This window comes from Talaromyces amestolkiae (genome assembly GCF_001896365.1).
Source record: "Talaromyces amestolkiae strain CIB chromosome Unknown scaffold1.1, whole genome shotgun sequence".
Lineage (NCBI taxonomy): Eukaryota > Fungi > Ascomycota > Eurotiomycetes > Eurotiales > Trichocomaceae > Talaromyces > Talaromyces amestolkiae.
Window position 1 is genome coordinate 138,555 of NW_024468037.1, and position 26,189 is coordinate 164,743.

The 26,189-nt window shown below is 46.7% G+C and overlaps 5 protein-coding genes across 5 annotated transcripts; 3 read left to right on the plus strand and 2 right to left on the minus strand.

Annotated features, from left to right (window-relative positions):
• Positions 1-23: 23 nt before the first annotated feature.
• BHQ10_000048 (uncharacterized protein) lies at positions 24-1,607 on the minus strand (the record flags this gene model as incomplete). Its single annotated transcript, XM_040877204.1, has 5 exons — positions 24-806; positions 853-1,139; positions 1,187-1,331; positions 1,380-1,510; positions 1,562-1,607. The coding sequence occupies 5 exons, from the start codon at positions 1,605-1,607 to the stop codon at positions 24-26; spliced, it is 1,392 nt and encodes a 463-aa protein (XP_040728553.1).
• Positions 1,608-2,507: 900 nt separating this feature from the next.
• On the minus strand, positions 2,508-3,584 carry BHQ10_000049 (uncharacterized protein; the record flags this gene model as incomplete). The annotated part of the gene is made up of 5 exons (XM_040877315.1): positions 2,508-2,533; positions 2,586-3,280; positions 3,329-3,342; positions 3,393-3,485; positions 3,540-3,584. 5 exons carry the CDS (start codon positions 3,582-3,584, stop codon positions 2,508-2,510), a joined length of 873 nt encoding a protein of 290 aa, XP_040728554.1.
• Positions 3,585-6,402: 2,818 nt separating this feature from the next.
• On the plus strand, positions 6,403-7,029 carry BHQ10_000050 (uncharacterized protein; the record flags this gene model as incomplete). The annotated part of the gene is made up of 1 exon (XM_040877427.1): positions 6,403-7,029. The coding sequence occupies one exon, from the start codon at positions 6,403-6,405 to the stop codon at positions 7,027-7,029; it is 627 nt and encodes a 208-aa protein (XP_040728555.1).
• Positions 7,030-9,753: 2,724 nt separating this feature from the next.
• On the plus strand, positions 9,754-12,842 carry BHQ10_000051 (uncharacterized protein; the record flags this gene model as incomplete). The annotated part of the gene is made up of 8 exons (XM_040877538.1): positions 9,754-10,039; positions 10,089-10,339; positions 10,388-10,450; positions 10,499-11,005; positions 11,052-11,223; positions 11,271-11,514; positions 11,566-11,630; positions 11,680-12,842. 8 exons carry the CDS (start codon positions 9,754-9,756, stop codon positions 12,840-12,842), a joined length of 2,751 nt encoding a protein of 916 aa, XP_040728556.1.
• Positions 12,843-22,172: 9,330 nt separating this feature from the next.
• On the plus strand, positions 22,173-25,672 carry BHQ10_000052 (uncharacterized protein; the record flags this gene model as incomplete). Its single annotated transcript, XM_040877649.1, has 2 exons — positions 22,173-22,691; positions 22,760-25,672. 2 exons carry the CDS (start codon positions 22,173-22,175, stop codon positions 25,670-25,672), a joined length of 3,432 nt encoding a protein of 1,143 aa, XP_040728557.1.
• Positions 25,673-26,189: the final 517 nt, after the last annotated feature.

Below are 26,189 nucleotides of genomic sequence, written 5' to 3' on the forward strand. Positions count from 1 at the left end.
TTATACAAGTATTGAACCAAAAATCACCACCAATCTCCCTGGTCCTTCATGGCAGCTGCCACCTTCATAAAGCCCGCAATATTACTTCCCGCAACAAGAGAAGGCAACTCCTCTCCGGACGACGGCACAAATTCCTTGGCAGTCTCCAATCCATTCTCAAAGGACGCTTTCATGATATCCTTGAGCTTAGCGTCGACCTCTTCCCGGGTCCAGCTGAGTCGGGCCGAGTTCTGCGCCATCTCAAGACCAGAGACGGCGACACCACCGAGATTAGCAGCTTTGCCGGGTGCGTACCATATACTCTCAGCTTTGGAGGTTCGGTCCGCCTCAAAGATATCGATGGCTTCTTGGGTAGAACCCATATTTGATCCCTCGGCAACGAATTTGACGCCCGCGTCAATTAGACCGTTTGCTTCTTCGCCAGAAATTTCGTTCTGTGTGGCACATGGCAAAGCGACGTCGACTTTGCCGACGTGGAGCCATGGGCGAGCATTTTCGATATATTTGAATTTCTCGGTGCTGAACAATTTCGCTTCTGCAGCGTCGGCGGAGAAGATGGAGCTAAGTTGGCGGCGGGCAACCTTGAGGTCGGCAATGGCATAGATCTCTTCAGGTGTGAAGCCATCCGTCTCGTTGGCGATGACAAGGGATCCTTTGCTGTCTGACAAAGAAACGACTGTTCCGCCTAGTTCGATAACTTTCAAAGCTGCATATTGGGCGACGTTGCCTGAGCCAGAGACCACGACGCGTTTACCTTCAAAAGACTCCTTGCCTTTGCTGGCGTGTTGAATCATGTGTTGAACGTACTACTCCGTTAGTATGCACTTGAGATTCGAATGGTGGAGAACATACATAAACAAGACCGTATCCAGTAGCCTCGGGGCGAATCAAGCTTCCTCCCCAGGACAAGCCCTTACCAGTGAGAACACCTTCCCACTGGTTACGAATCTTCTTGTACTGTCCAAACATGTATCCAATCTCTCGTCCAGAGACACCAATATCGCCGGCAGGCACATCAGTATCAGCACCAATGTGGCGCGACAATTCAGTCATGAACCCGACGCAGAATTTGCGGATCTCATTGTCTGATTTTCCTTTGGGGTCAAAGTCGGCACCTCCTTTGCCGCCGCCCATGTTTACTACAGTCGTTAGTCTAGTATCAAAAACGAGGGAATAAAGGACATACATCCGGTCAACGCATTTTTGAAGATTTGCTCAAACCCAAGGAATTTGAGAATGGACAGGTTGACACTGGGGTGAAATCTGAGACCGCCCTTGTATGGACCTAGGGCAGAGTTGAATTGCACCCGGTAACCGCGGTTGACTTGCAGCTGTACAATATCAGTATGTAATATGTAAAGAAATGAAAAAAGAAATACCTCGCCCTTGTCATCTTCCCAGACAACACGGAACTGAATGACGCGTTCGGGGATCGAGGCGACCTTGAGCGCCTTGCGATATTCGGGATGTTTCTGAAAGAGAGATGAGTTTTCGAGAGTTGAGGCGAGTTCTGGTTTTGTTAGACGCTGGGTCGCAATGCGATCAATGGCTGGTCACATACCTTTGTAGGCCTGCTCGAACTCAGGTTCCGAAGGCAAGTTTGACATGGTGGATGTGATGTTATCTATCTGTGAAGTGTATATGACTGGGACGTGATCTGGATATGGATTATTATCTATCGAATACGTAGTATGCACTGAGACTGGGCAACAGAGGAAGAAGTAAAGAAGAGTGTAGAGGGGAGAAAAAGTCATTATATACATTCTGTCGTCTATATACGGACTGTCCTAACGAGGAAGGAAGGTACCGGGAACGGCAGCCGTCCGACAAGAATGGAAGGAACCCAGGCCGACGGCCGGAGCTGCTGCGTCCCATGGATCCCATACAAATTATTCTTTTTATTTTTCATTATCATGGACATTGATCATGCGGGTGCAGCGCTTACAATGCCATGGCTGTATATACTTTGAGCTAGGCATTTATTTGCCTCTCTTTTCTTGAAATAACCTCTACCATGTAGTTAGTACTACTTAGTAGAGACTACTGTGCATATCCTTATCGGGCCAACCACAGCCATAGATGCTGGTCGTGATGAGGTCAATGCCCATGTCGATCTACCATGACTTCATTTTTCATTCATCAATTGAGTCTTTCTTTTCGCATAATATTCAATTAAATGTTTTTTCTAATCGAATTGATAATAAAGAATACTGGGAAAAATATCCCAGTCAGCTGCTCTGGCTCCGATACTCGGCGATGTCTGACTCACCTCAGGCTCCAAGGCACCAACAAGGCTCTCCGCCACCGGGAGGCCACAGATAAGCCAGACATTGTATAATGCCATTATTCAGGAAATGTTTTCTTTTTTCTTTTTTCTTTTTTTTTTTGATCGTCACGTTGCTTTTTATTATTATTATTATTTTTTGCAGTAGCTACGGTCGGCCAATTGCATATGTTGTTAACATATACGTACTACGTATATGCTATACATATATGCTTTGAGACGATCATGGCGCATCTACTGGATCCCAGTCTGACCTCATGGTTAGCTGGGTCTGTATAAGTGAAGATTGATGAGAACTTACCTGTGACCAAATACTCATCCAATCCATCCATCGTGTCCATATCTGCTGAGTCAATCTCAAATCCCTCGACTTGCGCATTCGCTACAATGCGATCCTTCTTGACGCTTTTGGGCAAGGGCACATAACCATGCTGCAAACTCCATCGCACCATCAACTGTGCCGGGGTACACCCATATTTTTCTGCCAGGGAAACAATCGTCGGATGGCGGAAACGGTAGGCACGAGCAAGCGGCGCATATGCCTCGACCACGATACCATTCTCTTGGCAGAACTGTGCTATCTCAGTCCGCGTATTGAAGGGATGGATTTCAATCTGATTGACGGCTGGAAAGACTTTCGGATTTGTCGCCAATAGTTCTTGTAAGTGTTTGATGCCGTAGTTGCTCACGCCTACGGCACGAATCTCCTCCTCTTTATACGCATCTTCCAGCGCACGCCAGCACTCGAGACGCTTTGCCTTACCACCATAAGGCGAATGGATCAGGAAAAGATCAATATAACCCAGTCCAGAAGCTTGGATGGATTTCTTGATAGATTGCCGCGTAGCATCGTAGCTCACATTGGAAGCCAACTTCGACGTGAAGAAAATGTCTTCGCGTTTCAAGCCGTTGGGTTTGTCCTGTTCGGTTTCGAGAAAGCGTAGAATAGCTCGGCCGACTTCTCTTTCGTTGTGGTACATTTGAGCGCTGTCGAGTCTGTTGCAATTAGCAGTTGCCATCATGATAGTAATAGAAGCAACATACCCTCGATAGCCAGCCTGGAGTCACCATGTCAGCTTCCACACAACAACAAATCATATGGGCTCACCTCTAAAGCATTCTTGACTGCAACTTCCGTCTCTCTTCCCGACGTCAAATAAACCCCCAATTGAAGTCTTGGCATCAACTTTCCATTGGCGAGCTATCGCTATGCTCGTATCAGTCATTCATTTTTGGACAAAGAGGGGAAGCTGACTTTGATGGTCGATGACAGCGAGTATGTGCTTTTGGACGTTGCCATAGTTGCTCGTTGGCGGGGACTAAGCCAATACCAGGAATTGATTGAAAAGACTATGAAAGTTAATAGATCTCTGTATACAGCTAGATCAGCTGCATAGGCGCCTCACTTTGGTTTCGTCTGGTATCGTCGTGCTGTACTTTTGAGTTGCTCAACAAAGCACAAGATCAACGCGGGGCATCGGAGACAGCAGTGATCTGCCATGACGTAATTTTGACCAAAAAATCCCGTGACGAGACGAATCTCTTCCTTAGAAGAGCAGGCAGCCTCGGCCACCCCGATCAGATGAAGTCAACTTTGACAGTTCTGTAGGAGATTCCCGACCAGGAACCCCTGACATAAGATTGTTGATCGGGCTTGTTATTGGCGCGCGGAAGACAAATCGATAGATCAATTCTCAAAGAGAGGCGGTGAACTGTGGCTGGTGACATGTAATACATGTGACACAAGGGCCGCGCAAGCTAAATCCAACTATTGATCTGTCTCAAGAAGGCTAAGGGTCTTAAAGATTACAAACGATCGACGCTCTCTAGCCACAGCAGGCAATGCTTTGACCTCGCTGACTTCAGCCTCTCCGATCGATATACGCACGTACATACGGAGTAGGCGATTTGTGATCTGTGGCTGAGGAAGATGCATGAGGTGCCCAGCAAACAGCCTTGTTTGTACATATTCTCTCCATCATTGTGATGAAGCGCAGACTTTTTGCGGATAGCTATTTCGTAGACTAATGAATCCTTCTGGTCTAGAATCCTGTGGGTTTCCCTTGCGTGTTCCCTGAGTCGACTACGGGCTTCACGGATATGTATCGGTAACAATACGGTCATGCCGGATACGATACGAGTCTTTCTTTCGCGGGCCACGTGCCTTATCAGCAGAACCGATTCCCGTCCAGAGTCACAACTTCTGCCTCGATACTTGCTTTGTTCTCATTCGAAACGTTGCGACTAAACAATAATTTGGTCCTTCTGATTGTGGGCATTTCGCCAAAAGGGGTCGCAAAGCAAACGACAGAAGAAAAAGACCGGACGAGACCATACGCCTAAATCCGACTTGTTTCTTTAGCAACTACTAAAGTCTCACAGGGAGTAATCATTTCTCACGTCGGCCCAATCAGATCTGACACCAGAAAAATAACAAGACATTCTCCCCGACGGGCGGAGTCTCATTTACGAAAACAGTCAAGAGTCAAAAGACGAAAAGCATGCAGTGCGCCGTGGTTGGTGGTGGCGAATTAGGCTAGTTCGGCTGGGGACTGGACAAAAGGGAAATATGGAAGCCGAAATGGAGGCGCTTGTTTGCACTTATTTGCACTTGTCTCGCACTCTACCTTAGTTAGAGACTCCCTAGTGCCTATCAGCGTACGTAACTGCGCGCACCTAACGACCAAGTTGGCTAAATCGCGATGGGGAAACCCTGAGCAATCAGACGGCGACGTTAGGCGACGAGCGTCGACTTTTCGAAAATACGTCAAAGCCAATGCCCAATGACACGCCATCCAAATATAGTGGACAGGGACATCACAGCTGAATTTCTGAATTGACTTTCTCCAGGACTGCTATATTCACGGTTGATAACTAAATGTGTGTGGATTCTATTAGACATTTATATTCCGTTTGTCCCATACTCGACGTCCAGACATGCGCCTCAATTTGCCTCTGCGTGCTTATTTCGACAGGATACGGGTGGCACCCAACCCCTAGACCTTGTAATCGACGATGTCTCCTAGCATTGTTTCTTTGCCGTATCTCCTACTGTCCTAAACGGACTGACATTGACCACGATCTTGGAGGTATGGCGGCATGGCAGCAGGCCCACATTGCCCACAGATCCAGCTATCCATGGTTACTTTTTCTCGTCCTTTCTTGACTTCTCTGCATCTGTGGCTCCGCAATAAGCAGCCCAAGGATAAATTCCAATGTTTCAATACGACCCCGTCCCGGTTGTAATTTCCGTTACCGTACGGTTTAAACGGTCGAAGATTTGAGGTACAGTGTCAATCATTCAATAATCGTCCAGCTTCATCCAATCCATCCATCACTTAAGTTTGTCCTCATCCCATTTCCTTTCTTCTTCGTGTATCTTCTTTCCACTTTCTTCTGCATCTTGCCACTCCTTTCAGATTACACATCTCGTCTTATCATCTGCTTCTGAAATCGAGTCGTCTGATCCAATCTTAATAAAGCTAATAATCACGCCCCTCCTTATGGGGCTCTGCCCGCCGTGACACTTCTTCCCCTCGCGCAATCAAAACGGCTTTTCCACCATAGCCGCATGTCCTGTCTCTCTCTATATGCACTCGTTATCTCGCCTAGAGTCGTTGTTTGATACACCTCGTCCACACTTGGGTCGCGACTCTACTTCGTCTGCCTTGCGCCGTGACACTCCTGAATCGGTCAGGTTGGGGTCTAGATTACGTGTGGTGATCCGACGAGGAAGGAACTTTTTTGTCCGCAAGTAGGTAATGGCCCCCATCTAACATGTTCTCTGCATACGGAGTATATTCGTGTCATTTTTGTACTGTTTCAGCTGTCAGTGAAGTCCCGACTCGGACTACTCTAAAGTGGAGTGCAATGTCTAACATTTGAGCCGCTGCTGGGTATTCCCTGATATTCTGTGTCCCCTCCTGTACTCCCGAATCGAACACAGAAACGAGCTGGAATGGAAAGATTTGGCTATGAAATGAAAGACTCGATCTGAGAATCCTATTGACAATGTGATCAGCTCCAGCCCAGCCAGAAGTACGGACTCCTCACCCACCAACGCGCATGAGCCACCTGCCGGCATGAGTGGTTCAGACCAGCAATTTGATCCTGCCACGATGGCTGGCCTATCCGAGGCATCTCAAGGGTCTGAAGACGCCAATTTCGACATTTTTGAATGGTATCCACGGTACCAAAGTTGTCAGAGATATTTCGTCGACTATGCGCAACATAGCGTTCCAGTCCAGGCACTTTCGGCCTTTCTCAATATCCAGCTTCCGTTTCAAAAGCAGCCATACCCAGTCTTCAATTCGAGCACACCAGCTCCGGGAACAGGTCCCTCGCTTTCGAACCAGACGCCTCATGCAGTGTCATCAGTCTCTTTGATCCCTTATATCAGACGTCTCGTCGCCACTGGAATGGACTTTCCTGGAGTACTACATGGATTCTTTGGAGACGACTGGACCGCCGGTGTGGGACCCTTACACGAGCACGAACGTCGAAATTATCTCTTTGCCGCTAAGAGCGGTGGATGGGCTGCAGTGAAGAAGGATTACGATATGGGACCGTCAGAGACAGTGCCTTTCCTACGGCCACTACAAGGGCCCATTGACTCCGAACTTGAGGCTGCTGAGCGAAGTTGGAGCGAATGGTTGGCGATGGAGGATTGGATGGTTGGACCTCGGTTCCCTGATACGCTGCATGATTCTTCGTCATTTCATTCGAGAAATCGAGGGTCAAGATAAGATCTCTTTCTATATACTATTACGACATTATATTCTCGCCGTCATAATACTTTTCACTTCGGTATTTACTGCTCAGCAGACGCGTTACGAATTTCTTTATCTGATGCATACACTGCAACCAATGCACCACGCGAGAGACGAATGATACGAGATACTCCTTACCATGATCATATTCAACCCTCCTGCCTGCATCGATGGAGTTTACGATCAGCATTGACATGCATTTCTACAGAGGGACCGATCGGATATAGAGACCAGCATTAAGAATTGTTCGCGTTACGCACGACCACATACGACTACGCACTACATATTGTTCATATTAGGATTGCTGAATGTAGGGCTCTGTACAGTACAGACGCGTAATGATAATCTTCGTACCTGGGACCAAAATTCGTGATTGGGTAGATTGATTTGGGTCTACGGAGAACACATCCTCAATTAAACAGCCTTGAACTCTTGTATACCCACATGCCCCTGAACCGCAGTCTATTCAAAAGGTACGATTGGTCGATGACTGCAATCGTGGAAGCCTCCATTGCAACTTTGTAAGTTTGTATAACGAATTCTCAAGAAAAGGGACACGTTTCAATACATACCATTTATTAAAAGAACTAATTATAAACATGAAGTTACAATTGAGTTCGCGACTTTAATATATTTCCATGGTACATACATGCGTCCACCCTTCCCGTTGGTCGACGCAGGTCAAATGTTGGTATTTTATTCATTGAATATATGCACCTATCACGGACGTGTGTCCAATTTGCATCAAAAGCCGAGGTATTGTCATTTCACCTAGTATGTACACCTACGTATGTTCCGTGGGTAAATGTTTAGAAGAAACTTGTTTCGGTATGTTTGTACGGGATGAGCCCTATAATAGGAGCGTTATATGAAATGTCCGCAATCCGATGCACAATGTAATTTTTGTGTACTATGCTGGTAGGATCCAGGGACAGTTACGGAGGTGGGAAAGTTGCACGTATTGTAACGACATCTCCGTTGTACCTACACAGCTTGCGAGGGAATATAAACTACCGTTACGAGTTATGGTGCGAGTTCGCCGCTGCGTGGATATTGTCGTTTGAGTACGATTACGAGTATCAGGAACCCTATGTATCAGGTATACTAGCTGTGGGGACGCATTTTTACTCGATACTACTACGTAATTTCTTCCAAGGTTGTGTGGAGAAACGTAACTGTCAGTAACCCTTTAGGATATGGCTACGTATGTATGGATATCGATAGATTTCGGGGTAGATGATCTTTATGAGAGACTATGATGGTCCACACTATGTACTACGTACTGAGATCATTGAAGTAACTTTCAGTTCCACACGGCTTTGCTTCGGGTTTGACTCGGTTCTTTTGGGTTGCGAGCGTATCAAAGCCTCAGCCCTCGTCCATCTCGCAAAAGAAAAGCGGCTCATAGGGTTCATAGTTCACCGGAACAAGTGCTTTTAGGTTTGGACAAGAGACTAAGTTATGTCGATCGATTTCTGTGTGTCCATATGTTCGAATGTTTCTAGTGTATGGTTCCACTAGCAGACTAATGCTCAGCCAACCACGGAGGGTACCCTGCTTTATGATGGATATCACGGCACAGGAATTAATCTATACGTATTGAGGATGTTGAAATACCTGCGGAATTTCGTAGTTGGTATAGTGTTGTACGGCTTAAGGACGATATTTCTTAGAATGGGACTTGAAATTCAAGACACGAGACATATATTTGAGCCTTTGAGGGACCCAAAAACGTAGACATCTGTGGTGTGACTGCGTCAGGCTGTCAGCCACATTGATGGATTATTTTCAACCCCTTAATATCGAGATTACCCAGGGTCTCGGAGCTCCACAGATAGATTTCAGTGATGGATCGGTGATCGCTTTTGCAGGGTCACGCTACGATAGGGCTGGTTATGATGGGAACATTGTCAAAAATGAAGCCCCAAATCACGCTTTAAAAGATATTTTGACACAATGCTCGTTGTATATACCCAAGACGTCGAGGTTGTTGCAATTGAGAGTGTACGATGGCTTGTGCGAAATAGTGTATCTACGGCGCTAGTCCGAGATAAGCTAGTAATATTACGTAATCATATGCCTAATCACGTGTATCAACCTCATCCTTTGATGATATCCGATACAACTTCAGGCAAACAAACGCAGGGTTTTGCAAGACACTCTAGTCCTTACAACTATTGATGCGCCGGCCGCTTTGTTCGAAACACGTCTAAAACTATGTATAATGACCGGCCATCAATAAAATGACATGAAACGCATAAATACCCCGACACATATTTTGAATCCAAAAAAGGCCACGAGCAAGCATCGAATTAAGCGAGCATGCGCTCTGCATTATATACAGACTATATAATAATATTACTGGTCTGACGAAGCTTGCTCAACATGAAATCAACAGAGCAATGGAGGAAATTGCTCCATGAAAGCGTGGCTCGCCGAATTGAGGTGGATGTCTTTCGCAAACTAGTCAAGATATTATCAAGACGAGCGCCGTTACAGCAAGCATCTCTGGCTGATATATTTCTGGACTCGCGGTGTATTACCGCAAATATATTCCCTTATGACCCACTGATACCGCGGTATGCCACCGCGCTGAGAAAGCTGGGATTGATTAGAACGACAAGCTTACTTGATGGGCTACGGAAGCGATCTTCCCTTGGGAATCAATCGATAGGAGCAGAAAAAAGCCAAAAAGCTTCAATGCTGATGACTGACACCCGTATCGTGCAAGACTTGATAGCGCCGTTGTCATCTTCCAGCCTATCTCTAAACACAAAAGATATCCAGAATATATTCGCGATAACTGCCGAATGGATTCTGGATGTGGCCCGCTGGCATGCGAGCAACATTGTTGATGAACATCAAATGGGCGGCTTGATGAGCTCGCCGGATGCACTAGCGTTATTTGAGTCCTTGGGCATTTTGTTAGTTGCTCTATCAGCAACGACTAAGGCCCACGATGCTCTTACTTCTGAGAGCACATCAGGTATGGCTGGACTGTTCTATACACTGGGAAATGACTAACCTTCTTTCAGACTTCAAAATCACGCTTGGGCAAGCTCTCACTGCATACCTGTCAACATCAGCCACTATATCACTGAATCTACGAAACCGACTCGACAGCTTACAAAAGGGCTACCAATTATATGGGGAGCCGCCATCTAAAGATCTCGACGTACAGATGATGGACGGCATGAACATGAATGCCCTTCAATTTGAAGCGTCCGTTCTAGATGGTCCAGTAATCAATTCCAGAGCTGGACTTTATGTCTACATCAATGCTTTAGTAAGTATGCCCAATTTTGTCGTATGAAAAGACTGTTAATTTGATTAGCTCATTGGCCGACCTCTGTTTGATGATGAAATGTTACTGAGTTACCTGTCCAACCGCTACGGAGTATGCATCGTACTCTATATCTATTTTGCAAATGACTGACAATCGCAGGGTCAACAAGAAGTGCTCATCCAAGAGCTCATTACCGCTACATTCGACGTACTATCTAATGCAATGTACCGAAACGAGTCAACCCGGAACATGTTTATATTTCGGTCATTCCTCGTCAATAAATTGCCACTCTTCATCGCTGGCATGGTGGCCACATCGATGGAACAAATACCCATGGAAATGTGTATAAGTCATGCACTCAATCGAGTTGACCCGAATGCGTTCCCATCTTTCTCCCAAATGTTCGAGATGTCAGGAAATACCGTCCTTTCAGATGTGCGGCAAGAGTTTTTATTTGCATGCGCTCTTCATCGCTTGATTCCCGAGGCTAGCATTGAGCGCTTGCTGGGCGAAAATCCAATGCAGACACTACCTGTCGGTGGTAGATACGTCAAGGATAATATTGTTGCGCAGATCCTATCTAACCAAGGCGCTGCTGATCGATTGATTTCGGAGATTGAGATGATGGAAGGCAATGCAGGCGCTGTTGTCGCTGCAGTAACAGATGTAAGACTTCCAGACCGATGTCTGTGTTATCACCTAACGTCTTCAGGTCATACATTCCCTTTGCGAACAGAAAGAAACGGTCACACTCAAGAGCATTTGCGATTCTCTTTCTCGACGCCCTCAGGTCCTGGATGCAATGTTATTGTTTCGTAGTCCTAAAAGCATATTACAGCCCCTGTGCACGCTTCTAGACTCCTGGAAGTGGGATGAAGACCAAGGTTGGCACTTTGTCTTTTATCATGAAACCAGACTAACAGGTGAATAGGCGAGAGTCAACCGGTGTATGACGAATTCGGTAGTATATTGCTTCTTGTTATGGCATTCAAATATCGCTACGACCTCAGCCAGTATGACCTCGGTGTCACCGCAAGCAGCTCGTTCGTATTGAAACTGTTCGAACGAGGCTCGACCAGTATGAAACTAACTGGGCTCGATGCAAAACAGAACAAGAGTGTTGGTGATTGGATATCTGCACTCTTCATGTCAGAAGGAATCAGCGAAGAGACATGGTCATCATGCAGTCCGCAAGAGTTTTATTTGCTTGTAGCTACCTTATTCAGCCAGACATTGGGTGCGTGTGAAATGGGAATGCTAGAATTGGACACTATGAAAGGCGGCTTTGAATGTGAGTTCCGTCGATGCCTTGGTATTGCAGTAGAGACTGATCGTGACAGATTTACTTCAACCATTCTTGTTGCCGTCGTTGGTCTTTGCACTCAAATGGCTGGGAAACTACATCTGGGAGTCATCGGAAGCAGATCTCTTACTTCTTCTGAAGGTGCTCCATGCTCTTGTCAAACCTAGTTCAATATCTGGGGAAGCAGAGGCATGCCATCGGACAGTACTCAACATCGCCGCACGGGGCCTGGAGGAGCAATTGAAGGACGTACGAACGCGACTACCGGGTGGGCGTTCAGATAATCAGTCTGATATCCAGCCAAGTCCGCATCAAGACATTCAACAAGAAATCCAGGCTATTCTGGATATCCTTGACCCGTACTTGTCCTTCCAGTGTAACGGGAACAGCCGTCGGTCCGAGCTCGATTCCTGGACCACACATGCCGATGGTATCTGTGGTGCTATAAGAGTTACATTCCAGGGATTGGTTCTCTGGAGTGCGAGTGCAGAAATGAGCATGTCTCCTCATGCCTATACGCATCGACTGATCTTGGCCGGTATACGCTTGTCCACGGCATCAAATGTCCTATCAGTCTTGCTCGATGAACTCAAGGCTCAAGCCGAAGAAGCCAGCGGCAGTCTTGACCTCGCAATCGATATCGCAGCCACATTGATATGCGCGCCCATCCCAGAATCCTTTGCCCAGGAACAGACCATCTACCATCCCTTAGACACCACCAAAGAAGCATTCCCGCGGTGTCTACTTTTGACTCTCCGCCAGGCTCTGATGATACAACATCAGAACGTACCAAAACTATCGGAAAAGGACCCTACACGCGCCGAGGTAATAGTCAGATTGACCAGGCGCGTAAATGCTCTGTTGACACCACCGGCACACGTTGGCGCTCTCGACGTGAGCAACATCATAGACGATATGAACCTGGAAGCCGCGGCAGCAGCGGCAGCAGCTGGACACGATGTCATGGATCTCAGCAATGGCAACGGTACTCCCAACGATCAAGGAGCCGCACCTGGGGAGTCTATAGATCAGATTCTCAACAATGCAGTTGCAGCAACTGCCAATGACCATCATGGTGCTGGCAACGAGGCGCATGACCTTGATACTACGGGCATGGATACGAGTCTAGACGATATTCTGAATGCGGCGCATATGGGCAATCCAGAGTTTTTGGATTTGGATATGGATGGGATGTTTTGATCTATTGGTCTTTGAATGTAATAAATAGTTATAGCTATATGATAAATCTACGGCAGTTATTTCGAGGTCTCATATCGGGTCGTTTTGAGGTTACTATTATATTACATCATCGATTATACCTGTTCACAATAACATATATCCCTTTACCGACTATTAGCGGGCCGATTCGCACTGATCGCTTGCAGATGGGTTTACAAGTCTCCAGGTATATAACTACATGATATTGATAGACTCCATACATATACCGACCATCAGCGGATTCGATTTGATTACTTGCAGATAGATCTTCTTCAGTTAAAAATTGGATCTGAAAATAATAACATGAAGATTATATACAAGGTTACTCTGCAGGTCATGAAAATTACAAAACCCTGTTCAATCGTCTTTATCACCATTTGTATACCTAGCTGATCATTATGCCGTGATGGAGATGTCGTCAGAGGCCATATCGTACACATGTCTCTCACAAGAGGACAGCATGCCATGGCCTAACTTGTCTTGCATTGACTATCACATTTCCCAAATCACATTCTACTCAATCCTTACCTCGGAGAAATGTCATTGTTCTCTTCATATGATTCTTGTACAATCTCCATTTGGCATCTACTAGTTCATCGTCGATGAATCTAGACCTGTACCGGTCTTCAACACTTTCTTCGCCTAGGTAGAACAGCCAAGTCGACTAAATGACTGACTTGACCACAACAAGGTATTATTCTCCAGCCGCTGGGTTGCTAGCTAAGACTTTAGACATCCGACTAATGCTGTAGCTAGTCATGTAGCTAACTCTAAGTCTCTAACAGAGAATCAAAGAAAGAGAGACTCATTTCAAGTGACAGTCTCCGCAGAGTCTACGACTTCAGTTTAGTTGCCACCGCCATCCATGGGGTCGGTTGTTGCTCCGGATATACGGACGAAGCCCGACGAGACCGGGAACACTTATTCGCCTGGGGAGTCTATGCCCACTTTGTGTGTAGATGCAGACCGTCGAAACTTAATCCATCAGACCATATGAAATTTATGAAATCCTTTGGAACCAACCATACCGTAATAGTGTTAGATGGATGGAGTAGACACAAATTTCAGTGCACTTTTCTTTGATTTGTTTGGCGATATAGTGATCTCCACTTGTTCTCGGCCAGACATCGAATTAATAGAGGTTATGAAATTCGTAAAACTCTGGATAAATATTTGAGGGCGTCAATCGAAATCTGGTAACTCAATTGAAGCCTCGACGGAGACAGAGCCGAGGTCGTACTGTGCTTTGTGAAACAGAGTGATTTTGTACCGTGCTTGTGGAGCATTGAACCGCAGGTCTCGATCCGATTGGAACTGGTTACCCAGGTGCCAGGAACTAACTCGTTAAGGTGCTGCATTATGCACAATTCCATCAGCCCACGAGTGTCGGCCCCTTTTAATGATTTCGGCACGAGCATCTAATAATAAGACCAACGGAGTTTTCAGGCTGTAACCCAACACTGAATGGTTCGTAGATAGACTACGTATACACCGTACCAAATAGGTGTATGCAGCAGTGACAGTTTGACAGTCAACCAACGCAGGTCCCGTGTAGCTACGTATGCCGGCCCATAAGCCAACATTAACCTTGAAACAACAGAGTCAAGACAAAAGTCAAAACTAGCAAAGGGTGCCAACTGGAGACTAGATCCCTCCCGAGCCTTTGGACTGGAAAGTTAGTTTGCCCACTTCTACTCAGTACTATGTAGTGCATCGTTCCCAATACGGATAATACTGAGTGCTAAGTTATAACTCCAAAACAAGTGCGTGTGTGGAGCAGCCCCCCGCCCACATATTAAACACAAAGCAGGCTGTGTAGCCTGTGTTGCTCCTGCTCCATACGGCGTACGGGGCAGAGTGGATGACGAAGTTCGGCAACGCACGGGAGCGAACCGCACAATTCGTAATCAACATTGGTAGTTTCCTTGGTGAGCTTAGTCTTGCTACCTGTTCTGTGTCGCTATCCGGATATCGGGTAACTTACTGATCTGGTATGGAAGGATCTACCATCCCTCGCCACAATTCAAGTCTCACTGGAGACACTGCCAGACATGATCCATCATTACGGGTAGAGCAGCTCAAAAAATCTGGACCTAGATTGCAATCCTGTGACCTATTTTGAGATTTTTGACACTCACAACGGTCCAGCATCCACCCATCAGCCAAGAAAGAAAAAGCAAAATTTCCGGCCAGAGACCGTTCATATCAAGATAACACGTGTGTCTGCCTTTGTCCGAGCTGAGACGTTGCATGTGAGCTCTATTTAATGACGGAGTTGTGTTTTGTGATGCGTGTTTCTTGTAGTGAGACCATTGTACAACCGAGTGACTATTAAGTACGGAGTCGACTATGCAGTATGTACCGTACTCTGCACAGAGACTACCTTACGGAATTGCTGCCGGTAGGTCGAGCCGTCAATGAGAGAGGGTCGAAGACGACTTGCAAGCTCGAAGCTCCATTGCATGGTCTGAGCTTGAGCTGAAGATGGAGCTTGATTCCCAAAGCGGCAGTGCTCTGGTCTGTCTAGGCTCGAATTTTGGGTGCCACGAATTCCTTCCTCGTCTTGCCTCAACCCATACGTAGTCGTACAGTAGTCTCTGAGATCTTGATCTTGATCCCCTGGTTTTCGGGTCAGTAGATCCTCGGTTAGATTGATTGTCTTGAGAATCTAAGGTTGGGATAACCAGCGTGCTAAGCTAAGTGCTTGCATGCAATGCAAATCCCTGATTATTTGGGTCAAGTTCTTGGGAGATCATCAAGAAATGACACCTCAAATGGCAACGATATTCATCAATGTATTAGATATCGAGCATAGAGTGGTCTGGCCTGGTCTATCAAGCTCAAGCTTAACTATGACACCAGACCGAGTCATGAATCTAACAAAGAATCAGCCCTTGGCCCTGTGATAGACGTTGCGATGGACAAGATTAACGTTATACTCCGCACCGTACCACAGTCAACAATTCCATGGTACGCGACGCCAGAGACTAACTCGATTTAATAGCCCATTCTTTGTTCGTCGAGCTTCGTCCCATGGTTCGGCCCAGGTACGATACAACAACGACAATGACAACAATAAACAAAGACGCTACTATATCAGGAAATAATGCCCGTTTAGTCGAGCTAGCAGCCAGCATCAATAGATCTATGTTCTTAGTGTCGGTGAATCAACGTGATAGGTTTTGACGATATCAGATGTAACACATAGCATGTAATTGACGCTCCGTATTGAGCACTCTAATAGTAGACGACGGTGCAGTAACTATCGAGAGCGAACAAAGAAAGCCAACACTCAAACTGATTGACGGCGAAGGTCGCAGAAGCGATGAAAAGAAGAAAGCAAGTCCCGTGACCGCCACCAGCCCAACGACGGGGACGGCTACGTGCTAGCTACATTCTTCCGGATTCCGCGCCCTTGGCAACGAGAGGGCTTTGCGAACAATGCCCTTGTTGCGAGTCAGGCACACCAGTCATATTCTCTGGAAATGTTGTATTGTTGGAGCGCGAAATTTGAACAAAGAATCATGGACCTGTCAGAATCCCAGACGCATTATTCATTGTTACCGTCTCCAAAACGGAGTTGGACAGTGCTTGAGCACCCATTCTGGCACGGTACTGAGTCACCCGAGGTATCATGTGTGTTATGACAATTTCAGTCTCAACTTTCGAACAGTGATGAGCAAGACTAACAAAACTAGGAACGACTACGTACTAACAGAAGATTGAGGTGATCAAAGAAAAGGGCTGCAGTAGCCTGGGCCTGACGTACATACATTACAGTGCTATCGAAGCCTCCGTACTTCACTAACTTACCATGCTATTAGTACAGTACGTATTATCAGATGAAATCAAGACTCGAGGCTTGCATAAATCCAGGAGTATTCTCGAAAGAGCCAATAACGACACCCTCCGCGAAAAAAGATTGAAAAAAGATGATCAACCTAGTGTCCGCCACAAAGCCCCATTGGCCAATATTTGTCTCAGCTTCATTCATTTTGTATCTTATTGGTCGGTATACGATCACTATTTCGCTGACCTTGCCTGTCTTGGAAAGCACGCCAATAATCGGAGCGGGCAAAAGGCAGATCACCCCCCGTTCTGAGCTCTGGTTAGAGGCCACTTAGTACCTAACACGAGGGATTTCCCCCCCTCGTGCATCCTGCTGCCGAGGCTTCATTTATTATGATTCTATCAATGCATGACTGCATTAGGGCCATGGGATAGACAGGGGTGTACCTGCATTGAGTCGCTCGTGATTGGTAGCAAGACAGAAATAACATTTCCTTCTTGAGGAAGGCTTTCTGCCCTTTCCCCCTTTTTTTTTTCTATTTTACCGCGCTCATATTGACTTCTAGGGCGTGTGATTGGTGATTTATTTCTCCGACATGCATAAACTCATTGCAAAAGCTAGGATGTTATTGGTCTGTTGGATTTTCTTTTTAATTTGTGGAAGGATTCTTGGTTCTTCAGCTGTTAGGCTGTATGTATGGTGCCATATACGGGAGTCGACTTTCAAGATCATGACTCAAATTCACGCCTAGGCGTTCAAATTCATACCATCAGTGTCTAATAACAAGTTGATCAAGTCTTGGTATAGGTTCATGTTGCGAGTCGTTGGTGGGCCAGTGCTAGATGCTGACTGTGTAACTCCGCCCGGAGTTACATAGTACAGAATCAATGTGATACTGCATTTTCATGCATCCAGATAGAAATCGACAGCCATGTCTCCATATTCTAAAAGTGCTAGTCAGTTGGCTACAATTGAAATTCCGTGATGGCCTTGTCTTACACCTGATGATCAATTGCTCCATATTTAGAAACCTGGCCAGCTAGGTACCTACATATGTAGGTGGACTGTCAAATTCTTCACGCGATCTCATCTCATCACAGCACATTAGTTGTACATGTAGCTCGGAGATATCACCTATTATCGTGTAGCACCGCATTAGTACAACGATGAGGGGAACGCTGGAGGTGCCTGAGGATTTCGAATAGGGCTGACCTACTCATGTGCCATGTATATACCCCTCAATTTTACGGAATATGGACTAGATGATCGTGACTCGTGAGCAATGACTACTACGGAGTAGTCGAAAGAATCACATGGAGCTGCAGAAAGAACGTGACGAGACTGGGTCATTGTTGATAAACATGGATGTTGCCCTGGATTGACTTTTCGTCTACATTTGCAGTGGCAAGAACCGGGAAAAATATGCATGTCTCGCGACGTGTAGGTATCAGCCTGGTGGCCTTGAATACTTTGCTCTGTTGCTTGAGGAGAAAGACAATAAAATAGTTGCTGAAAGGCACAATTCCGAATCGAACTAATAGGAACATCGCACTTAAGAATGTCCACTGCCATTGTGATTCGCTCCCGCTCCAGGACTCCCATCGGAACACGGGATGCACGAACCTTAGGAACATGTCAACACGGGTCTTTAGGGTATACCCGCATGCTTATTTCGATACGAACTCTGACCACTTGATACTTGAGATGATCAATCACCTTGTTTGTCGTTAGCTGTATATGCTAAGGGCATGAAGTTGAGTTATTGAAATTCTCGTCTTTAAGGTTCCTAGAGCTGTCGTACTAACCATGTCTAGACGGCATCATGCACTCCGTACGGAAATCGGTGTTCCGTAGGCGTGTATTTAACGCTTCACTCTTAATTAATATTGACTCGTATCCGGCGAAGTACGGCGTAAATACTGTCGATCTGTCACCTTATTGATTTCTATTTCTCTTGCTACGCAGCTATATCAGCGTTGGCTAAGACGTTATCAGGCGTGCCATCTAACCAACAGTCAGTAAATTTAGTTAGCTGGCTCGATGAGGTACTATACTACGTAGTCCACGAAATAGAGACCATTCCGCGGAGATGTCGTTGCTCAAATTCATTTATCGCATCGTGAAGATCCCAAGTATTAAGATTAAGCACGTTATCGCGAATCCCCGTTCTCTGGGTCTGTTGATAAGATCGCGATACGGCTCCGTACGCTCTACGTCGTACGTGGAAGGTCTGCTTTTGGACTCTGTCGTCTACATCGGTAAGGATGACACTGGATCCGGTGCATATACTATACGGCCCACTTGTTGGCGAAGAAATGGGTCGTAAAACGCGTCCGGCGTCCAGCTCGCTGGGCTCGATTCCTGTATGCACTCCGTACCTTACCTAGTACAATGGAGGTCGTGCAACAACGGAAAAATTCTTCGCCCGCCAGTTTGCTTGAAAGTCCGTGAGACGAACCTTTGTACTTCTATTATCAATTGATTCGGAAACAAGGTCAATGCTGTGACCCGTGCCATGTGAGATGGCTCTCGCTGGTCGCCCCCCTTTTCACTGTTTTGATGATGGATCATGATCATCAGACGAGCTTTGGCGGTACCATGGTCCGAGGGGGCATATCCCGAGAGTTGAAACAGCCGACTTCAAAGTCAAAATCCGGATCCGTTGCGGTGGGTTATAGTGGATCTTGTTCAATCTGTTCACTGTAGTTGTTTAGTGTTTACTCTCGACTACTACGTAGTAGGTATGTACGTATCCCGTGCGTGTAGAGGAACTGTTGTACACGGGTGGACGCTTTGATGCCTGATTCGGAAAATTAAACCATTTTACACAAAACGGCGGTTGCGAGTTTATTTGAGTGTCTCTGTCATCTCGCATGCTTATTGTTTTAAGCGCGATTTCCTCCATACAACAACCCGTGCATTTGACCGTACAACGAATCAATCTGAAAAGAGCAGATTCCTGCCCGATTCTGCTTTCAATTATGTGTATCGAAATTTGATTTTGTGAATACTGCGGTCCGAATATCGAACATGTATGCAGCCGTGTCACTGTGGAGAGAACATCGCATGCAGTGTGCGACGGGTTTTTCGGTGCGCTTTCAAATCGGACGAAGTAAGCATATCTGTCAGAGTCAGTCTTCTCTTCAGGACTCATGATGATTGAATGAAACCCATGGCTGTTCGCTCCTTCAACTATCTCAATTGCAAGCACTATGTACACAGGCCAACTTCTCCAGTCAGAAAAACCTCTCAACTGAGTGGAGTTGGCCCATAATAACTTAATAAGAGGTTCCTATCACCCAAGCCAGCGCTAGCCAGAACTAAGACCAGGCTGGTTTAGTTGTAGAGACCGTGAACCGAAATAGGCGATGGATCAACACTCATTTCGCCTCTGGCCGTTCTGTTCATGCTGTCACTATTGGATCGTAACTGGAGATCAGAGCTGTACTCCGTGCTGTGTGTTCTTGACCTTGAGACACTTCGGAGCACCGGAGTCGGGCCCACTCCCGGTGATTGACCTGCTGTAATAGTCATAGCTCCAAGCTATGCTTAGTACGGATTTGCACAGTGCACTTTGCACCCAACACGGAGCAGCCGTCCTAAGCCATAAATAGACTAGGCATATGTGACCAGTAACCCGTCAAACTCGAGCAGGGGTGCTGTCCTGACCCTGGCTGGCAGTGCTGGCACTGCCGGCCGTTATTAAGTCTTAGTCCTTAGTACGTTGACAGTGGACACAGACCTTTCCGGAAAGTCTTAGCAATTGACGTCCCGGCACAACGCGGTTGAGCGTGAACAGTGGAAAATGTATAGCCGGTATACTTTCGTGGTGTTCCCGCCCAGCCCAATGTGATGGTGTTGTGGTGAGTACCGTGTGATAGTCCCCAAGCAACCAGGCTAGCGCAACAGAGATTCGACAGGCTGGTTCGCGACAGTAGTCCTATCACCGTCCACGACGCACATCAATTGCGGAAATCCCCAAATGGCCCACGAGCACGGCGAACTAGGTCAGTCAACTAACGAAGTCGAACGGACCAAAGAAATGGACAGGTCCACTAGTGAGCGAGACTAGACTAGAGGAGAGACGACAAAGCAAAAATACCACAAAAAAAAAAAAAATGAAATGTAAAGTTGGGCGAAAAAGCAAAAAACGAGGATTGGCGGTGGTTCGTTCGTTGCTCGCGCGGCAACCACGGACGGTGGGCTCCCCACCCGGCCAGACCCTTCGCTCCTTCCCTGGGACACTCACACAGGCACAGACACGGCAGGAGCTCTTGCCTAGTATGCACTACGTAGTCACTGTGTATATTACTACTAGTATCGGACTACGTACTAGCTATAGTATGTATGAATATCATCCTCACCTTCGCTCTTTCCCTCCCTCCTTCTCTCCTCCACCACTCCCTGTCCCTCCTTATTGCTTCATCTTTCCTGTTTCCTCTCCTTCCCAGTCCGTACCCTGCCTCCCTGCAATTGTCGCCGTCGACATTGATTTATCTTATCAATATCGATACGTCCCGCTAGGCTCGCCCTCCTCCCGTCAAGGCTCCATTATTTTACTTCCAACCCTTGCGTGAGATTCGATCTTTACGATTCCTTGACAAACAGTTTACCCAATTCGACAACCTAGAAACTGCTTTCCAGTTCACCATCATTCACTATCCACTGAGTTCAGTCGCCACCTCTTGGTTGAGTTGGGCTGTGTCTGTCTCTCCCGTCTTAGTCTGCCCTAAGTCCTAAAGTGATATTACCCATACTAGTCGGCTGCGGGGGGGGTCTACGTTATTAATATAACACGCCTTGCAATATTATCGCCCCTATTAACGGTCTCTATTATTATACCTGTTATTAATAACGCCCACTCGATCAATCGATCTTTCTCCCTCGTCTCCGGAAAGACGCATTGCGAAACTCTTACCTCCATCGACCTTGAAGGTGTGACTCCATGAGGCTGGAACACGATTAGTATCAGAACGCCACCAAAGGTCAGAAAGACAAGAAAACTTACTCGTCGCTGGAATCTACTGTAAGTCTTCGATTTTACTTTCCTGCTCCCATGGTTGAACTCGCCATTTGCTTTCTGCCACAGACTCCCAGCAAAAAAAGGTTTATCCCTTTCGGAAGAAGGGGTTGTCTGTGTGTTGACATTCCATGTTTACACCTCCTCTGCTTCTGTGACCTGGCATTCCCCGCTTGAACCCAGTCTCCTTCTATAATCCACTTGCTGCCACAATCGATCATTCAGTCATCGTCATCCTATTCCTTCGACCGATCCAAACTGACCTGCACACCACAGCACGACGAACGAACAACCAAACAACCCGTCACATCGTTGAACGAAAAACAACAGAATAGCTGGATCTAAAACATAAACTTGCCGGAAAGGGACCGATTATACAATACGAATGGTGCTTGTGACCATGTTAATTGAGGTCTCATCGAAGTAAATCGCATTGCCTGGTGGACGGCTATTTGTTGTCGGAAACATACCAAAATTGTGCGAATAGAGACTTCGGAAGAGTATGGAACAGTCCAACCACGACGTTGCTCCATTGAACATCGTCAAGGGGAGAGCGCGTCCGCCAGTACCTCACCTCAACTTCTCGTCCAGCAGCTCGACCGCCACAATCGGTCGTACACAAGGACGAATGACGCCTCCATCAACTCCCCACACATCAGAAGACGTGGTCATGTCCGAGCCTATCGAAGATGATCGCCCAATATTTCACAACTACCTCCGTGCATTTTACCCATTCCACCCTTCCGGTGCCGTATCACCATCGACAGTCACTCTCCCATTGAACCAAGGCGATATTATCCTAGTTCACTCAGTTCACGTCAATGGCTGGGCCGATGGAACTCTACTAGAAACTGGCGACCGAGGATGGCTTCCTACTAATTATTGTGAAGCCTACGATCAAATACCCATGCGTCCACTTTTAAAAGCTTTGACCGATTTCTGGGATATCATTCGAGGAGGATGTGGTAGCTTTCTTCGCGACTTTGGTAACCAAGACCTTATGAGAGGTCTCATTGCAGGAGTCAGATTCTTATTGGTAACGTTGACTCAGACAATCAAACCATCTAGCAACGACTAATGCCCATCTAGGAGAAAGCAGAGTGCTTGACACGCGAGGCGCCGCTGGTCCAAAGATATGATGGATTACGTCGGAACCGCAAGGCTTTGCTTGCCGATCTTTCTTCTCTGGTCAAGTCCGCTAAACGTTTACAAGAATTGGCCAATGGCGCCCCTCGGGATGAAGAAGTCGAACAGGTCCTGGACGACATGCTTCTCAAATCCTTCAAAATAGTTACTCGTGGCGTACGATTTCTAGATGTATGGAACGAACATGTCGGCCTTACGAGAGCTATTCTGGAATTGGAGCCCAATGCCGAAGATACTTATGGCTCACCAGTCCAGACCCCTTCGACAGAAACGTTCTCCATCTCTGACCGCAGCACAACAGCTAGCACAGAAAGAAATTGGAGTCGTCCCATACACAGCCAAGCTTCAAACTATGGAGAAAATACCGCCTGCTCTGGATATACTCGCCCCCCATCATCATCACTCAAATCAGACCGAGGGAACCGAATCTCTGTTTCCCACAGAGTCTCTTACACAGGACCGGCAGCTAGTCAGCGAAACGCGGATCTCGCCTCCGTACGACTGGGCGCGGCGTATGACGCTTTCCTAGGAGTTTTGGGATCCTTCATTGGCCTTCATTTGCAATCGCGATCGTCGACAGAGCTCATTGTGACCACGCAACAATCTGTGACTTCCTGCCAGGTGCTACTTAACCTTGTTGAGGCAATCTGGGAGCATGACTTCCAGCGATCCTTAGAATTGGGGGAAGCCAAAAACACCATGTACGACCGCATCGGTGAATTAGTTTACGCCGCCCGTGATATTTTCCGACCAAACTCAACTGGTGATGAAGTTCCTTTTATGCCTGACGAAGGAAAGCGCCTGGTGAATGCCGCTACAGATTGTGTGCGTGGAGCTGGTAGCTGTGTGCTTCTAGCTCGCGCCGTTTTGGAACAGATTGGTGACTTTGAGGTCAATCTGCTGACCACCACGCCGTCGATCGCAGAGGATTCAAGTGAAGCTCCCGAGCAAGCCGATGTTCAGATGGAAGATACTGAACCCCGGCAATCCTCACTCCGCTTGCTACCGCCGCCAATATCGATTCCCCAGCGTGACTTGGCTCCTGCTACTCCTGCTTTGACTACAGGTGTTACGCCATCATCCATTCTATCCAGCACCGGCTTGCAAAGTCCAAAGCTCGATGTTGACATCAACACAGCTCCCCTTGTTATGAACGATATCAGCCCATCTGATTCGACATATCAAGACCATGTTGCTCAGGATGATCCACAAGCTCTGTATCGCTATGAGACTCGGGGCACGACAAGTACTGGAAGCTCCTTCACATACAAGAGCACCATTCGTGACTCAGAAATGAGTGGTGTTTCACAAACATCAACACGCGCTACATCCCCGGATATTGGCGGCACTGATAATATTCGCTCCCTCAAGGAAAGCCTGAGCCGATCGACTCTGGCTGAAGAGGCTGACGAGACGGAGGCTGCAATTCTAGGAAGGACGTATGCACATGAGTTGATGTTCAAGGATGGTCAAGTTGTTGGTGGTAGCTTGAGGGCACTGATCGAAAAGCTCACTGCTCATGAGTCCACTCCCGATGCTCTGTTTGTTTCTACCTTTTACCTTACCTTCCGCCTGTTTGCCTCTCCTATGGATTTTGCAGAAGCGCTTGCAGACCGATATGACTATATCGCGGACACACCGAATGCAGCCGGTCCTGTTCGGTTACGAGTTTACAACATTTTCAAGGGCTGGCTAGAGACTCACTGGCGCCATGATTGCGATATCATCGCCCTTCCTTTCATTATCGAATTTTCTAAGAACAAGTTGATGGAAGCTCTGCCTAATGCTGGCAATCGCCTGGTTGAGCTTGCTGAGAAGGTCTCGACTGCAGACGGCGCTATCGTTCCACGTCTCGTCTCCTCGATTGGCAAGACAAACACATCGATTGCACAATACGTCTCCCCTGAGACTCCACTACCTGCACCGGTCATTAGCAAAAGTCAGCTTAATCTCTTGAAGCAATGGAGGAATACTGGGTCAACAATCAGCATTCTCGACTTCGACCCAATGGAGTTAGCTCGGCAAATCACCATCAAAGAGTCAAGTATCTTCTGCTCTATCCTGCCTGAAGAGCTTCTCGCTACCGAGTGGATGAAGAAGAGCGGGTCATTGGCTGTCAATGTCCGCGCTATGTCGACCCTTTCCACTGACTTGGCCAACCTGGTTGCTGATTCCATTCTTCACCTGGAAGAACCCAAGAAACGAGCACTCATCATCAAGCATTGGGTGAAGATTGCCAACAAGTGTCTTGAATTGAACAACTACGACTCTTTGATGGCCATCATTTGTTCATTGAACTCCTCTACTATTGTCCGATTGAAGAAGACCTGGGAGTTGGTGTCGCAAAAGACGAAGACGACTTTGGATTCGCTGAAAGAAGTCGTTGACGTTTCCCGAAATTATGCTGTCCTTCGCCAGCGCTTGCAAAACTGTGCCCCGCCAACTTTACCTTTTGTTGGTGTTTACCTCACCGATTTGACCTTTGTCGACCACGGAAACCCAGCCACTAGAAATCTTCAAGATGGTGGCATGACAGTTATCAACTATGACAAGCACGTCAAAACTGCCAAAATCATCAGCGAGCTTCAACGATTCCAAATCCCCTACCGTCTTACCGAAGTGCCCGAGTTACAAACATGGATGCAAGATCAGTTCGTTCGGGTGCGCTCGGCTGGCGAGAAGAGCTTCCAAAACTACTACCGACGATCCCTTATCCTCGAACCCAGAGAAACGCCACGAGCAGGCTCTACCGATGCAGCTGCATCCGCTCCTTCGCGAGAGGTCACCAAAGACCGATTCGACTTTCTGACTTGGTCACACAATTCTAAAGCCAAATCTGTGGCTACCACCAGTTAAAACACTCTTTCACTGGCGCATATTTTTATTCGACAACACCATTATTTATATACCCTTTGCTTTTGATTTTTGAGGGATACTCACGATTTACGACAGTCTAAAGGGATTTGGCTTTATGTGTAAACCGGCGTTGATGTCATTTTTTGTGCTTCTCTGTTTCGTATCATACCCTTCGTGTTGTGTTTATCTATTTTTTTTATCTCATATGGCGGGCACTGCACTGGCTATCTGGGCGGCAATCTTGATTTTCTTTTTGATTTTTCTTAATGTACATGTATTTCTCTATACCTTCTTTTGAAGATTGTCTTTTGTCTTCTAAAAGTCGGCTTTGAGTTTTGTTTGATCACGGGGTATTTAATCGTTGGCTTTTTGTTTGCATGATGATGGCTTATGGGATTCTGGCGAACAAAAGTAGTAGTTGTTGATATTACTCGCTGCCTGTACATTATTATTCACGAGTGTATTAGCTGAATTGATAATATTGAGATTATTTGCTGCTTGTAGTGTTGTACATAGG